Here is a 17,444-nt window from a genome sequence, read left to right as displayed (position 1 = left end):
GGTTTTCCCCAGGCGTCTGTCATGGCTTCACTTGCTGGATGTCAATTGAAAACTCTATCCTGCCTTGACGACCCTGGAGATGTTTAATGTTAAGGTAGCACACTTCGTCTGTTGAAATTCAGTGCTATACGATACTAAATATCATAGGCAATGTCTTTGTTCTATGAATATAACTAACAGATAACCCCAATTAACCTCCAATTCTTATCATGTGTGGTATAATAAAGAGGTTTCATAAGTTCGTTCCATAACACATTTGCTAATTTACAGCAACTCAGTTCCCCATGTGTTATGTTGTACCTTATTTATTTCTTGCGTTTTCTTCCTGGATGAGATCTTGTATTATTTCACTCTTAAAACTTACTCTATGCGAAATATAGGTTTATGATACTGAGGATTTACACGTACAGTAAGTCGCTGCATCTCATATCTGAAATTTTTATATAAGTTGTCATATTATGACAACTCATTTACTATACAGTAGGGTGGCACACATTAGCAGGCGGGTAGATACAGCGTAGTTTTACTGTTATAAAATTTTATGGTTTTCGTACGGGTTGTAAATGCATTCCAGAATACATCGTATTGGTTACACAATACATCACACAATCAAAAGTACCAACCTCACCAAATGAACTTGACCCGTCAGTTAAAACCACGATCGTTGCGAAGGACGTCAGACACAGGAGAGCAGATTTTTTTTTAACTATAATACAACCAGATAAAATTGGTATGAAAATATGTTATATTGTAAAACCTCATTATTTTATTATGATAGTCATAAAAGTTATAAAATTTTCGCCAATTTGGTAACATTTTCAAATTCAGCATCAGGGTGTCGCTGACGCCGTTGTCAAATGTTTCGTCACCATCATACCTTCTTGTCCTTGGTCCGATTCATCACAAAGTCACTGTCAGCACCTCAGCCGGTTCAGGTTCAGACTAAATTCAGCCGCTCTGCCTGCTCACTGAACAGTGCTCATTGTGAGATTGATCTTCAGGAAGAGAGGTTGTGTCCTCCCCAACTCAACACCTGACAAGTGTGGATCACCATGCAGTACGTTGCTGTTGTTCTGGTGGTGGTGTGGGCGTGCGTGGGCGTACGTTCTTCCTCCACATCCGCCCACAACATGATACTTATTCTCTTGGATGGGTGAGCTTCGTCCAGTTTCACAGTTCTCACATGATATTTGATAATAACTGCACATCAGCGACGACACGGTGACTAAATGTAATAACTTGGTCTAAGATAAAATAGTAATGATATAGTTTATGGTACAGTCACAATCCAGACTGGAGGGAAGGGAAGCCAAGGTTGAAGAAAAGCCAGGTGAACGGACATACACTATGCTTTGTGCTGTTGATTATATATTATTATTCATAAAATAATTATAGCCCTATCAACATACCGTATCTTGTCAATGTTTTGAATAATATATTATACCTGTGCTCGTGTGTTTTGTCTGGGTGACTGTGCCGAGGTGCTGGGCCTGCTGGCACTTCTGTTGTGTGAGCCCCACCGTTATCGTCCCTCATCTCCAAACTACTGAATGAGTGTGTGTGTGTTCGCCTGGCCTTTCTTCAACTTCGGGTTCCCCTTCCGGAACTCCAGCCAGGGGGGTAAAGAACCTTTGGGTACCTGTGTAGTGGTCAGCATGCTCACCTCGCAAGCAAGTGGTCTCGGATCGATTCCCGGGCAGGGTGAAACTATGGGCAAGTTTCTTTACGCCATTTGCTTCTGTCTACCCAGCAGTAATTGGGAACTTGGATGTTAATTGATTTGTGGATCGTGTTCCAGGGTATTGGTTAGCCAGTGCAGTTGGCGAGTTGTCCGGTCTTCTCGGACTATTCCTTGACACTGGGTCATACAACTCGTTAATTCAGGGTGTGGGTGTTGTTGGCGACAGCTTGTACACCTTGAACCTAGGTGGCTCTTGGGCTGGCCATCCTCGTGCACGTGGGACAACCATTATTATTATTATTATTAATGATAACAATAGTTGCTTAGTTCGGAATTTTCATTAAAACATGGGTCTTATATTCAGAAAAAAAAATGAATGAGTTTATTTCAGGGACAAAAAACGGTTGTTTCTGATTTCGACAGGAACTACTCACTAAGCTACAGCACCGAGTACTCAATGGTTCCTTGGGTATAATGATGTCTAGTTTTTAATCACCGAAAGCCACAAGATAGTTGCTGCACTTTTACAACCGTCTTTCCTTTTCTCCACCACCAGGTTTGGTTTCGATTATTGTGTAAATCTAAATAAAGAAACAATTAACCCATTAAGCGTCACCGCCGTAACACTCGACGGGCCTGGAGCATGTCCAGGACTTCCACCACAAACTCCACGGCAAGACCATCTTCTCGAAGATCGACTTGGAGCGTGCTTTCCATCAGATTCCAGTGGCACCTGCAGATATCCAGAAGACTGCCCTCACCACTCCGTTTGGTCTCTTCAAGTATGCCTACATGAGTTTTGGACTACGCCTGCCGAGCATCATCACCACCTACAGCAGCTCCTTCAACGCCTGCAGATCAACAACATGAAAGTTCATCCCTCCAAGTGCATCTTAGGAGACTCCTCCATCGACTTCCTCGGTTACAGTCTCGTCGAGCGGCATCCAACCCCTACCACAGAAGAGAACTGCCATCAAGGAGTTCCCCAAACCCGAAACAGCGAAGAAGCTCCGAGAATTCCTGGGTTCAGTCAACTACTATCACCGCTTCATTGTCCCTCTCGACGATCTTCTCAAGGGACTCCCCAAGACGTCTCACAAGCCTCTCATATGGACTCAAGAGGCTTTTACAGCATTCACCACTATCAAGCAGCACATCACACGCCTTACCCTGTTGGTCCACCCTGCCCCCAACCCCCGGACCACTCTCACAACAGACGCTTCTTCTACTGCCGTGGACACAGTCTTACAACAGGAGATCAACGGAACTCTCATGCCCATTGCCTTCTTCTCACAGCGGCTTCAACCACCTCAACTCATGTACAGCGCCTCCGATCGAGAGCTCCTGGCCATATATCTTGCTGTCAAGCACTTCCAGCACTTCCTCGAGGCCCGTCAGTTCATCATCTTCACTGATCACAACCCCTCGTCCATGCCCTCGCTTCAGCCTCCGAGACACATACACTTCGTATTCTTCGCCACTTGGCTTACATCTTGGAGTTCACCAGCGACATCCAACACATCAAGGGTAGCCACAACGAGATCGCCGACACTCGTTGTATATCCAGCATTCTTCACTAATCTCCACCCATGGATTACAGACAGCTCGCCGTAGCTGAAGAGAACGACGAAGACCTTGCAGCACATACAAGACATCTCCCTCAGGTTTCGCCCTCCAAGAACTCTCCGTTCCTGGCACGAACATCAAGTTGTGGTGCGAGATGTCGTGTGGGCAGCCTAGACCGTTTATGCCTCACATCCACCGCGCCATCTTCGACCGCATCCCTGGTCTCAGCCACCTTGGTGTACGGGCTTCCCAGCGCCATCTCACGCAACGTGTCGTCTGACCCGGCATCAAGGCTGATACTCGGAAATGGGCTGCCCATTGCCTGGCCTGCCAGTCCTCTATGATACATCGACACACACGGGTTCCCTTAGAAACCTTTCTTGTACCCAAAGTACGCTTCCAGGTAGTGCACCTCGACATCGTGGGACCTCTTCCATCATCCTGCGGCAACACCTACATCTTCACCTACATTGACCGTTTCACCAGGTGGACAGAAGCCATTCCCACGCCTAATGCTACAGCAGAGTCAGCCGTCTGCGCTTTCCTGTCTGGTTGGGTTTCCCGTTTCGGTCCTCCCACGACTGTCATCACTGACCGAGAGTGACGGCACCGAGTGTGAGCTCTTTCAAGACTTGACCAACACTGGAGCGGGTTCAGGTACATTCAGGAGCCGGTGTATGCCCAGTATTTGCCAACAGTGCGTTACAGAGACGTGGCCGATCGCCCGGGCGGCTAGCGAGCCGATCTTTTGGTGAAGAAGATAAATGAAATGGAAAAGTAATCAGAGACGTGACCGATCGCCCAAGCGGCTAACAAGCCGATCAGTGGCGAAGAGGATAAAAGTAATAGTCTTCTGCAGTTCCTCGGCACTTCCAGGCACCGCACTACTGCTTACCACCCTCAGTCCAACGGCATGGTAGGGTGGTTTCATCGCCAGTTGAAAGACGCCATCAAGGCTCAGCACGAGACCCCTATAGGTGGACGGATGCTCTACCCATAGTGCTCCCTGGCATCCGCACATCACACAAAGAGGACATGGACTGCAACCCAGCGGATCTCACCCTAGGCGAGCCCCTTCGCCTACCCAGGGACTTCTCACTTACTGCTGATCTTGACCACTTCACTCTGCTGCCTGTCACGACCTACTGCAAACTACGACAAGCAGTTTCTGCATCGCCAAATAATTAATAATTTTTGAGGTTGTTAGATATAATTCAGCATCATATTATTCCTAAAATAACATTTTAACTGGTATGCATGTTGCCGATAGTGTGCGTGCTACTCTCCAGTACCTCATGGGTTCGAGCCCGAGGTCGAGGATCGATAAAGAAAGATGTTCGAGATTGGTATCCCGCATCCCCTGAGCAGCGCTCTTGTGCATTATGCAGAAGCCCCGACAGCCGCACCTTTATCCACTACCTCCTAAGATGTCCCCACACACAACGCTTCCGTGACGCCTGCTGGACCACCACTCCACGACCCCCTGACGGTGACACGATGATCCTCCCCATACTGCCCAGATACAATGTAAATAATATTGATAATGTGTTAAAGGAATATCCTTCCTTCCTTAGGCTTTAGTAAGCCCCTTTATAATATTTATACTGTATATACTTGTCACACTTGCCAGATACTTCTGGTGTTATTGTACAGGGGTACCTAGTGACAGCACTAGGATCCCACTTCCTCTATCAAGGAATAAGCAATTGAAATTGAAAATTGAATTGATGTTCGCTAATGCATAAACGTTTTTAACACAGCTGTATATATATTTATATATGACAGTAAGACTAGGTTAAATAAATTATAGATTATTATAAATAGTATGACATAATATATAGGCCATTAAATCACGTTTTTAGCCTTATTGATAGAGGGTAAAATGCGATAAAGGTAAAGGAACTGCCCACGCTCAGAAACCAGAATATTAGTAAACAAACAAATCTACCTGGTAACGAAGCTGTCACTTGCCAGTTATAAATTGAAAAGAACTACATTACCACGTTACCTGTGTATGGGAAACAGCAGATGCAGGTATGTACTTATTTTAATTCTAGTATCTAATTTTCTAAAGTTAATAAAGCAGCAAAGGCCAATATACGGCTGATGACCGTCAGTGGTTAAGTAATTATGAGTTTTTTTAAAGAGAGTTTTGGTAAAATTGCGGTTTTGGACAATACCCCTAGTGGTTGAGCAATGTGTTTTACCGATTGTTTACACAATTTTAAGTCAGTTTTCTTGTATGATGATTCAGTAATATTTAAGTAATTTGCGAGGGATACGTTATTAAAGAAGTGTCTTAAAATTGCTCAACTCGAGATCCATATTCTCTTAAACTGCAGTTATTCCACAGTTTTGTACACTGATTATGGTTTTCCTTCAGTCAAATTTCACTAATGTACCGGTCTTTGTTTGGATATTAAAAATATGTTTTTCTGATGTTATTTGATGGGTTTTGAACGAATTTTATATTCTTTTCAGCCGAAAATCAATAGTTTTTGAGATCCCCCCCCACCCCCACCCTACCCATCAATCTTAACGAAAAATTAAAAAAATTTCGAGTAAATCACACAAATAGAAAAACATCAAAACCAAACCTGACCTAACCTAACATTATTTTTCTGATGAAACTACAATTGACGTAAAATAATCTCTTTCACAATGTCTGCACAGCTCTTTCCATCTGTTCAGCCGGAGACATGACCGATCGCTCCAAGCGGCTGATGAGCCGATCAGTGGTGAAGAGGATAAAAGTAAAAGTAAAGTAAAAGGTACTGAAAAATCAAATCTCCGCTCCCAATCCACCCACGCATTGTTCATTTGCTAAGGCAAAAACTCTTGCCCAATTTTAAGTCTCCTATTGCTATAGCCATTAAGAAACTCCCACACCACTCCCCCCACATGCCCTGTAGACACTTAAGAAGCCAACACGGAGGCAATGAGCACTGCGTGATGGGTGGTCAAACCTTCTCTGTGAGACGTAAACAACAAATGGCGATACTAGTGACTGACCAAATCTAATAATATTGAAAAATTATTTCGGTTGTCCGTAATTTCTGGCAGATATATCATAGAATAAAAAGGTCTTAGAATTGTCTAAGCATGACGAAAAACATATTAATAACAGCGAGAAAAATACCAGTACAAGATAAAAAATTCACCTTTCCTTCTATTCATTTTCTTGTGCAAATGCTTAGTTTTCTAGATATAGGCGTTTTAAGATATAGGTTAGGTTAGGTTAACACATGATTTCACCCATTTTATATTTTTTCCCAACATAATACAGTATTCCCTAATATAGTCAGTGAAAATTGGGGGTGAAATTTCAGTCATGCACCGGTCTTTCTCTCACTGTTATTAGTATGTTTTTCGTAATGTTTAGACAATTCTAAGACCTTTTTATTTTATGATATTTCCACAGATGTTCTTGTTATTATAGTAAGTATTTTAAAAGAGGCTACATTTACTAGAACCTAATAGAACCTGAACTAACCAACCAAAGAAACCTACCAAACCTTACCCAACTTCCTAGCTGGGGAGGCTCTGTTCCCTGAACTTCTTGCCATATTAAGCAGAAAGTACTTACTTTGATATCAGGTTCCAATAAAAGCAACTTTCTTTAAGTCTCATGGTGTCTTAAATTGCAATTTATTCAGTCAATTGAAAGCACATATCCACACACATTTATGGTAACTTTAGGTTATACAGTAGTTACAGTACTGTCTCTCGGTGCCAATACGGGAGCAAATACCATTTTAACACCTGCAATTTCCTCCCATAGCAATTGATATCGTGCTTGAGCAATTGCTTTGTGTTTGTAATTATACTTTTCAACTGCAGTTATGACAGAATTTAAAGATCAATTATACAGAGTACTCTCCTCATATCTGTGGGTTGGCGACTACAGCCCGAGAACATTTAAAGTGGAGGACTCCTCCATTCTAAATGTTCTTGGGCTGTTTTTACCAATCCTCTGAGGTTATGTATCTCTCTGGGAACCCAGTTATTCATTTATTTCATCCATCCCAGTCTCTGCCTTCCCCTGGCCCCTCCTATCCTCAACTTTGCCCATTAATATTTGTTATTATTCCCTCATCCCTAATTACATGACCAAGTATCTCATTTTTCTTTTTCTGTACATTTCAAGTATTTCTCTTGAAGTTCTTGCTAATCGTACTTCTTCATTTGTTTTTCTCTCAGTGTACCCGTTTCTTAACATTCTCCTATAACACCACTTTTAAAAGGCCTCCAACTTCTTTCTGGTGTCTGCTGAAAGTGTCCACAAGTTAGGATGTTAGATAAGGTTAGGTCAGGTTCTAATAGGTTCTATATATTCTTGCTTCCATTTTCGTTTTCAGTGTCATGCAAATAGTATCTCCAGGAATTATGGTTCAGATCCATAAGTTACTTCTGGTGGTAACTGTCTCCTTCACCTTTACCAATAATATTTGAAAGTGTTTCATCTTAATTAGTTATAATACTTGTGCAGTATTACTTTTTCTTGAAAAACAAAGATTGTCATCAAGAATTATATGAATCTGTGACAGTCATCTCAAAGTTTAATGTTTAATTTTTTCACTTCACTATCAGCACAGCAGGTGTGGGTGGTGTTGAATCATGTTACCCGGTAAATCATTTTTTTTATTTCATTGGGAAATTTAAGGTACAGTATTGGACTGCAGCCCTAAAACATACACCCAAAATTCCTGAACCCTTAACTGCACATTACAGATCTGTGGCTAACTTTGCTGTGCACAAAATATTTTAGTCTTTAAATTTTAAACTTACCTTATAAAGCTTTTAACATGTATACAAATTAAAAGGAAAACACAGTAGGAGACTGAAAGGAACCCCCCCCCCCCCACCAAGTTAACTGCACTTTGTAATAGTGGGATCACCTGATGAATCTCCACCCTAGTTTATTTCACCTAAAGATTAACCACCCAAATGCTAACCTAACCTAACCTCATCCCCACAAATTTCATTAAGGTGGTTAATCTTTAGGTGTAATAAGTTGGGGTGGAGATTCTTCATGGGATCTGAGCAAACCAACACCAGTATACAGTACTGTACTGTGCAGTGTCCCAGGAACTAATGGAAGTTTTTCCTCTGTATCTCAAAGATTATTCCATATTTTGTTTTAGCTCCTTTTATGTGAATTTCCATTACTCAAGCTTCTGTACCTTGAGGGATGCCTGTACAGTATTTCACTAACTCAGTTTTTATTGTGACAGAGGAAGGCGAGGTCGGGGAAGTAGACTGAGTGGACCGACCAACAAAGATGCATTAGAGAAACTGTCAAAAGTTCACCCACTTCCTTCACTCATCCTGCAGTGGCCCAAGATAAACTCATCTCTTATCAAGGTAAAACATATAGCATGCCACGTCCAGTATGTTCACTTGTGTGTTGTTATATGTTTTCCAGAGGTTGGTTCATGCAGTACCTCTTCTTTAACATATTTATTAGACATCTCTGCTGTCTCTTCCATATTTACACCTATCTTTCACACACACACACACACACACCTCATCTGTACACTTCCCTATATCCAGTACCTTTCAAAAATTTTTCTTCATTTGATATTACCCTTTAAAAGCATAGTAACACCTGAACACTCCAGGACACTATATGATTGATGGAGCCTTGGTGGGTGGAGAGAGGCACTGCACTTTGGCTAGTCTGACATGCTTAACATTAAAATAGAAATATGCACAGCACTGTACAGCATTACACCAAACTTAATTACACTAAACTTAAATTTACTGCACTGTACTGTAGTAACTATATAATCACTAAAATCAGTGCTTGATGGAGTGCTGTATTAAGACATGCTGAAGCCCTAAGCTATGTCAAGATTTAGAGGCTCCACACCATAAAAAGAATAAAGTATGTATAGTGAGAAAGGGTGTATTACATTCTAACATAAAGGTCAATAAATTTTTTTTTAAACTATGTATTTACATATACTGTACAGTATACATTTGCAAAGATGCAATGAACAACTTATAATCTAAATAACATATACATCTTAGAAAAAGCCTTATTTACATTATAAAATACTTTAGGATTTCCTAACTAGCAAATATGAAATTAGGGACTTTTAACATAAAACATTGCACAGATCAACCCTTGCATTAGCCCCTGTCTTATAGGTAAAAATACTTATATAAATATGGATTAATTACATTAGACTTGTATAACTATCACCCCTTGTAACTTTCTACTAGCTATGAGGTTCATGTTCAGAGCACGTGATAAGGTGTGTCCACGGGAAGTCACGTCACCTAGTGCTGAGCTAAGGGAGAAGTATCCGGCTCCCTGGCCATCTATTGCGGGCAGTAGTTTGATAACCCTGACGAGAGGAAGACATTATTTATAGCCATCGTTGATGTGCTTCCGTCTTTACTCAAGGGCGGACGTCAGATATATTTCCGTTCTCCCTCCAGGGTCCCTACTCGAGATCACTCACTCCCACATCAATCAGATGTATTTAAGAAGAGCTAATTTAAGATAGCCTCCATCCTCATTTAACACTCATAGCTACAGTGATTAAGTTACGGTGATAATCTTTTTTGAAAGTGTACACAGAAACCTTTTATAATAAATACACAAAAGGAACCTATTGGATTAAGTTACTGAAGACCCAATAAACTTTGATTTATATTTTGGTACGTCTAGAATATAAGGTAACATGTTTCACAAGTGATTGTCACAAGTGGTGACAACCCAGGAAGGTTGTTACATGTATGACAGCTTCACAAGTAGTTGTTATACAAGTAACAGTAACCCAACAGATAGAGATATTATGTTTTCCCCATTACTGTGTTATACTGTTACAAAAAAGATATTGTTACACAGTTGGCAAAGCATAGCTTAAGAGGACCCAGTCAATGACCAGTCTACAGGACCAGTCTACAGTTTACAGTAAGTCAAGTGTACTCCAAGTATACGTGACAATTTTGGTAACAGAAGTTGTTCGTCATACTGGAGTTGAGTAACAGTTGAGATAATCTGTTGTCCGGTTACTCCTACTATTATATAAAAAAATAAACAGTTTCACCCATAGTAAATTGAAGCAGTAATGCAACTGGCACTGTTTCTTCTGTTTGAACATCACATAAAATTTAAAACATTTTCTTTTGTAGTTTCCCAAAAGTAAAGTCATGGATGAAATCGTCCAATGATAAGCTAAAAAAAAATTCACTTTCTATTCACATAAAGCTTAATGCAGAGAACTTTTCTCACAGCATTGGTGTCCAAAGTTCATTCTTAATTCTTTTCAGCTACAGAATTTACCTTTCTCCTGAGCAGTTTGTTACTATTAGACTGAAAAGTAGCCACAATATTGCTTCTACATTAGGGAAAGCCAAATGAATCTTATTTTGGAAGATGACTTGATAGAGGTCCTAGTGGCTTATATATCCTTTATTAGAATAATTTTTCTTGGTATAAACATTAAAATGCTTTACTTCCCCAACAAGGTTAACATCAATGTCATCAGGATAGTCTTTTATCAGAAACTTTACACTGTCACACAACTGTTCTTCTAAATCAACTAAAAATGTATATATTTTTGCAACATCATTGTACTGTATATGACTGTCTTTTTTTTACACTGGTTTCAAGGGCATCCATCATGGGAATAAAAGATTTTACTCAAAATTTGTCTCTTGGAGAAAGCCTGTCATCATCATTTGCTTCATCACCATCACTGACTTGTTTTTTCTCACTCTCTTTTATTCACACACTTGTAGTCTACATCAGGCAGGTCTCCTTTTGCTTTGAGTCCAATTTCATCAAAACATTCTAGGATTTATTTCAAGAAGTTAGTGAGCAATATGTAAAGCTTGTACAAGTGCTAAGGCCAATCTTTGGATCCTGTAGGGTCTTGTTGGTTTGTGGAAATGATCTAACCAATGAACATGAACACACATTCCAGTTCCTCAGTTTTCTCAAGAAGAATACAGTATCAGCTTTCTTCTTGTTTCACTCTCTTCACTGCCATTAGTACATTAATATGGACATGAGTAAAAGCATCATTACAGTACATAATTGAATTACTGTATAACTCGCCTATGGCTGAAGTAGCCTTTACATGTGCTTCCCACCTAGTTTAGTGTCAGATGTTTTGGTACTGTAGAGTCAGGATTCAAGAATAATTTGAGTACTGCCCAGGGTTTTGTAGAGGCTGAGAAGAAAGTGTATATTTGTTACACAATAACAACAAAATTTACTGCATCTAGGCAGCTATCAACTTCCACACAGCTAACATAGGTGAATTTAAAAACTAATTAATAAGGTTTCCAAATGATACTTTAAAATTATAAACATTATTAGTCTGAATTTTCTGACCTGCAAATATAATAAGTAAAACTTATGTTAGGATAAACAATTTGTTTATAGAAATGCTATATGTCTCAGCTGATGCCCATAGCAACCTTTGCTTGGCACTCATACAAAGTCACTTAGACTATTCCTGATCATCATTATACTCAGCCTTAACACAGAAGCTAAAACCCAAATTAAAAATTATTTAAAACAAGGCAGCGAGGTTTACTCTTGACATGAATGCAAGAGATCACATTGGTCTCAGAGTCTTACACTCACTGAAAATTTTAAGTGTGACAGATAGAGTGAAGCAACTAAGTCTGAATCACTCTTATAGGATATTCAGCTGACTCTGACCAGACTATTTAACACCAAATTTTAAGTGTGACAGATAGAGTGAAGCAACTGAGTCTGAATCACTCTTATAGGATATTCAACTGACTCTGGCCAGACTATTTAACACCAAATTTTGGAAGGATTAGGGATATGAATTGACAAGGCACTAGAGGGAGGGAACATAATTATATGGTATACAGTACTGTACTGTACTTGGTGTTTGCAGTCAAGCAAAAACCACTTTCTTCTTCACAGCTATAAAAGATTGAAACAAGATACCAAACTACATCAAAACCAGTAATAGTGTAAAACAATTAATATCTAAAAGTAAAAAATACATAACAGATGAAGCTGTTTCTGTATTAACAACAAAATATGTTTTGTTGAAGTGATCTGCCAACCTCAGTTAGTCCAAGTGCAATGTAATGCTTGTTAAATTGATCAGAAAACTTTCACTGTTTCTCCTGTTGACATGCTATTACTGATTAGAGACCTAGCCTAAGCAAAGGACCCTACTGTAAATAAGCATCTGTTGGCTTTGCCAATTAGTAAGTGTGAATCTATCAACTGTATTCATCATTAAATCTATATAACTATTTATATCATCTAACCTTACAGAAGTGAAGAACAAGGGACAGACTGATGACAGAGGCTACATCACCACCACCACCACCACCAGATGACTCAGGCTACATCACCACCACCACCAGATGACTCAGGCTACATCACCACCAACACCAGATGACAGAGGCTACATCTCCACCACCACCAGATGACAAAGGCTACATCACCACTGTTAGGTTCTGAATAATAAGTTCTATATACAGGAGAGAACACAAACACCTGTATAGTTTTGTAGGTTCGGTTTACTGGATAAGAGTATGTACACAGAGGGGGGGGTAGCACTCCTCAGCTAGGCTCCTTGTCAACTGCTATAGACGACGTATGGCAAGTGATACATTAGCAGCTTCCATACGTCGCCAGGCACATTAATTAAGCATGTGGGATATGGTAATAACATTGCCACACGCTGCTAGCTAGGCTGAATAAATAATACATAAATGGAGCACATACATAATATACATACATAATATATAATCCAGCATACATAATATACATACACCTCCCTCCCCCCTATACGCTCATAGCAAAGTCTTGAGCGGACCTTTTCTTCTGGATCCGTTCTGAGCGTCGAGGGACTTCATCACTGGGAAGGGTATGGGACTCAACACTGGTGGCGGGGCCAGCAGAAGGCATTGTTACGGGCGGAGAAAACGGCGGTTCCTCCACCACACACGACCACTGGGTAACCGCACCTGGTAGTCCCGTGACCTACCGAGGCCCATGACTACTTCTACTTTGTCCCAACGTAGGGAGGTCGGGTCCTGAACACGGACTTGGGTGCCGACACTCAACCTGGGGAGAGAACGGGCGTGGTCGTTGTAGCGGGCGACGACGTCCTGAACACGTTCGGCGGCTCGGCGATCACAATCCTCTGTCTTGGCCTGCCACTCCTTGGAGAAGGATTGAGGGTGAGCAGGGACACAAGAACGAAGGGGGCGTCCATACAAAACCTGGGCAGGGGAGCGTCCGGTGTAGTTAGGTGTGTTGCGGAGTTCAAGAAGACCCCGGTCGAAGGCCTCGCAGTCAATGTTCCCAGAAGGGGCCACCTTAAGGATGAGGTGCTTCAGGGATTTGACAGCAGCCTCAGCGTGGCCGTTGGACTGCGGGTAATGGGGCGATGACAACACATGCCGGACTCCCCATCGGTCGAGGAACACAGCAAAGTCCCGGCTTGTGAACTGAGGCCCTCCGTCGGTTCGCAGGCGTACAGGAACGCCCACGCCACGGAAGTAGTGGCGGAACTTGCTGATGGTGGCGGCAGACGTCGTGTCATTACCGCCCTTGATGACAACCGGCCAACCAGAGAGACGGTCGACGATAACCAGGAAGGACTTTCCTGACACACAGAAAAAGTTGGTCGACACAGACTCAAAGGGGTGGGTGGGGTTGTCGTCACTCATGAAGGGTACCTGCTGCTGGCTGGGTTGTAATACGTGGCGGGGCTTACACACCTGGACAGCATTGGAGATGTCGGGGTCGATGCCAGGCCGGAACACAGTCTGTCTTGCACGCCGTTTGGTGGCCTCGGCTCCACAGTGACTGTCGTGGAGGCGAGCCAAGGCGTGGGGACGTGAAGCAGCAGGGACAACTACCGAAGGAGAGGTGTCACTGGCCAGAGGTAGGGGTAGGGCGGCAGCAGGGTAGTTGCTGCTCCCTTCGTGCACCCTGTTGGCGTATTTTACCTCGAGAATCGGTGTTGGGAAGTCCTGGGAGATGATGGCCAACTCTTGGCAATGTCTGTAGGACAGCAAAGGAGTCGGGACACCATTATGCAAGTCAATCCAGGCCTGACACGACTTGTTGCCAAAGGTGACATGTGCATAGAGTAAACCCAGGGCTGGGGCCATCTGTGAACCATCTGCCGTGACGCAGAGGTCCTTGAGAGGCGGTCCTAGATCGCTTGGAGAGAGCCCCAAGCATTGCAAATGCTGGGGGCCGATGACTGTAGCATCAGCGCCGGTGTCGGGCAACATCTGAAGACGGGATGACACACCGCCGTAGGCCACTATGACGCTGATATACTGGGGGACTTTGGTCCTGGGATGCGAGGAGTACACCCTCCTAATATGGGTCGGGCTTTGTCCAGGGTCGTCGTGCCTCTGATTTGGCGACTGTGGGCGGCCCTCACTGGTAGAAGGGCGCCGAAGCTTCCGCCGACGCTGTCCCTTGGGTTTGTGGGTAGGGCAACACTTGTCATAGTGGCCCAGACGACCGCACACATTGCACTGTACGTACTTAGCTGGGCACGGCACTGTGAGCGACCAGTGGCCCTTACGGTCACAACTGTTGCAGGTAGACTGAGCAGCTGGACACACCTGTGTTCCGTGCTGCTTACCACAGTTGTTACAAAATGAACCGGGCGTGGACGTGGTGGGCGAAGGCGTAGGAGCAGACTTCTTGTCCTTCTTGTACCGGGAAACAGCGCGTACAGCTGTAGGGGGAGCACGGATGGCAGAGGTGGCACACCTGGCAGCCTCATAGGAGCGACACATCGTCAACACATCCTGAAGAGAAGAGGAAGAGTCGAGGGAGGTGAGGCGTTGGACAAGTTCCTCGTCCTTAACACCCATCAGGATCACCTGCTTCAACTGGGTCTCCTCGCACTGCTGGTGGTGGCCTAGACATATATCTACCTCTTCCTCTTCCGAGGCTCTCTTAAGACGTACATAAAAGGCGTCAAAAGTCTCACCTTCCATCTGTCTGCAGCTAAACAATTCCCTCCTGCGCAGAGCTTCATTCTGCTGTCCTTTGATGTGCCGTTGTAGAATGTCCAGTACCTCCTCTACAGACAACGAAGAGGTCGGAGGTACCTGCAACGTATGTTCCAAGACACGCTGAATTTCCAAGGACAGGCACATACGCAGCTGGATGAGTTGTTTAGGCTGTGACAAACTCTGGAGATCCACCATTGTAGAATAATCAGTCCACCGTCGCCGCCATTCACGAAAAGTCTGGAAATTCACATCAGGCTTCAAGATGGGCGGTGTTTGTGCTGCTGCTTTAGGTGGGGCTGGGGGGGCGTGAAGGAAGCATGGATGAGGTATCTGAACCAGTCAGTACCGAGGCAGTGTTAGAGCCAGGGGCTTGGTTAACAGTGAGGCGAGATATCAAGGCTTCAAACCGTGCACTGTCTTCCACTCTCCGTTGGTGGTCTTGTTCTGCCTCTGCTTGCCTTCTGTGCTCATCCGCCAAACGTCTGTGAGCTTCATCCTCGCGTCTCTCATCTCTCATAAACTTCATTAAGGCAATTATCTCTGGAGATAACGCTGAATGTTGAGGTGAAGGGCTGCGCGATGTTGTGGGAGCTGGAGCGTCGTGGCCGGCCTGGTCATCCATCTCTGTGGGACTGTCATCCGCTTGACTCATCCAGGCGCTGGCTCCACGGCTACGTAAGGCATGAGACATAACTACTTCATCTGTGTACTGTCTTAAATCAGTGTTGACCGGTCAGCCCGTCGTATCAACAAGATTTCAGACAAAAAAATTAATTAAATACACAGATAAGTAGGTTATATATATAAAATATATATAAGGAAGCCGCGCGGTCAGCAAGTGTTAGTGCATGTATGTGTGTGTGTGTGTGTGTCCCGGGCAGGCAAAGCGTCTCGCCCCAGCTGTGAGGGGGGGTGGAGATAGCGCAGGAGCTCAGTCACCTCTGAAACGGTCAGAGAAGGGGTGCACTGAACTCTACCTACAAATGCTCAGAACATGCCAGATACCTTGGAAATCCTTAAAACAAGGTCACACACAGAATAACAGCACACAGAAGCGCACTAAACACTTCACAGAAAATCACTGTCACTTGACACTGCTCAAAGTTGCTAAATTCTTTTAGAGGACGGATGGCAGCGTTGACACAGGTAGGAGTCCATAAGCCGGTTTTCAAACAAACTTGCAGACCATCACTGTAATAATCCAGTAAAACCACGCGACCGCGCCCATGTTAGGTTCTTGAATAATAAGTTCAATATACAGGAGAGAACACAAACACCTGTATAGTTTTGTAGTTCGCTGGTTTACTGGATAAGAGTATGTACAATAAAGGGGAGTAGTGCTCTCCTGGCTAGGCCTCACAACTGCTATAGACGCATTTATGGCAAGTGATACATTAGCAGCTTCCATACGTCAGCCAGGCACATTAATTAAGCATGATATGGTAATAACATTGCCAATGACGCCATAGCTAGGCTGAATAAATAATACATAAATGGAGCAAACAACAAGTGCCTGGAGATCACATCACCACCACCCAATGACAGGAGGCTACATCATCACCAACACCAGTTGCCTGGAGACTAAGCACCACCCAATGACGCTACATCACCACCAACACCAGATCACAGAAGATATCATCAACCATTTGACAGGAGGCTACACACCACCACCAGATGACTGAGGCTACATTACCACCATCCCAGATGACTGAGGCTACATTACTGCCACCAACACTACGACTGAGGCTACATCACCACCACCGGATGACTATGCAACATTACCACCACCAGATGACTGAGGCTACACCACCAACACAGGATGGCTGAGGCACATGGTGGGCTACATTACCACCACCAACACCAAGATGATAGGCGTCTACATCACCACCACCACCAGATGGCTGAGGCTACATCACCACCAGATGACAGGAGGATACACCACCAGATGACAGGAGGCTACACCACTCAGATGACAGGAGGCTACACACCAGATGACAGGAGGCTACACCACCAGATGACAGGAGGCTACATTACCACCCACCACCAGATGATCAGGAGTACACACTCCCCACCAGATGACTGAGGCTACACCACCACCACCAGATGACAGGAGTGCCATTACCACCACCAGATGACAGTGGAGGCCATACCACCACCACCACCACCACCACCAGATGACTGAGGCTACATCATC

General features: G+C 43.5%; 1 protein-coding gene and 1 long non-coding RNA gene across 2 annotated transcripts in view; both read left to right on the top strand.

The window, feature by feature from the left end:
* The first annotated feature begins 844 nt into the window (after positions 1 to 844).
* The window catches only part of LOC121860968 (glycerophosphocholine cholinephosphodiesterase ENPP6-like), a 31,233-nt gene continuing 14,633 nt past the window's right edge, over positions 845 to 17,444 (top strand). The window contains exon 1 of the mRNA XM_042358387.1: positions 845 to 1,153. Coding sequence (XP_042214321.1) covers positions 1,053 to 1,153 — 101 coding nt within the window. The 5' untranslated portion in view covers positions 845 to 1,052. The remainder of the gene's footprint in view (positions 1,154 to 17,444) is intronic.
* Positions 5,160 to 12,656, top strand: LOC121860969. Its single transcript, XR_006087964.1, has 3 exons — positions 5,160 to 5,281; positions 8,482 to 8,611; positions 12,531 to 12,656. It is a non-coding gene; the product is annotated as an uncharacterized LOC121860969 (long non-coding RNA).

This window comes from Homarus americanus, unplaced genomic scaffold (assembly GCF_018991925.1).
Source record: "Homarus americanus isolate GMGI-L3 unplaced genomic scaffold, GMGI_Hamer_2.0 scaffold52806, whole genome shotgun sequence".
NCBI lineage: Eukaryota > Metazoa > Arthropoda > Malacostraca > Decapoda > Nephropidae > Homarus > Homarus americanus.
Note: the sequence above shows the minus strand (reverse complement) of the source record. Positions and strands in the feature narration are given on the sequence as shown.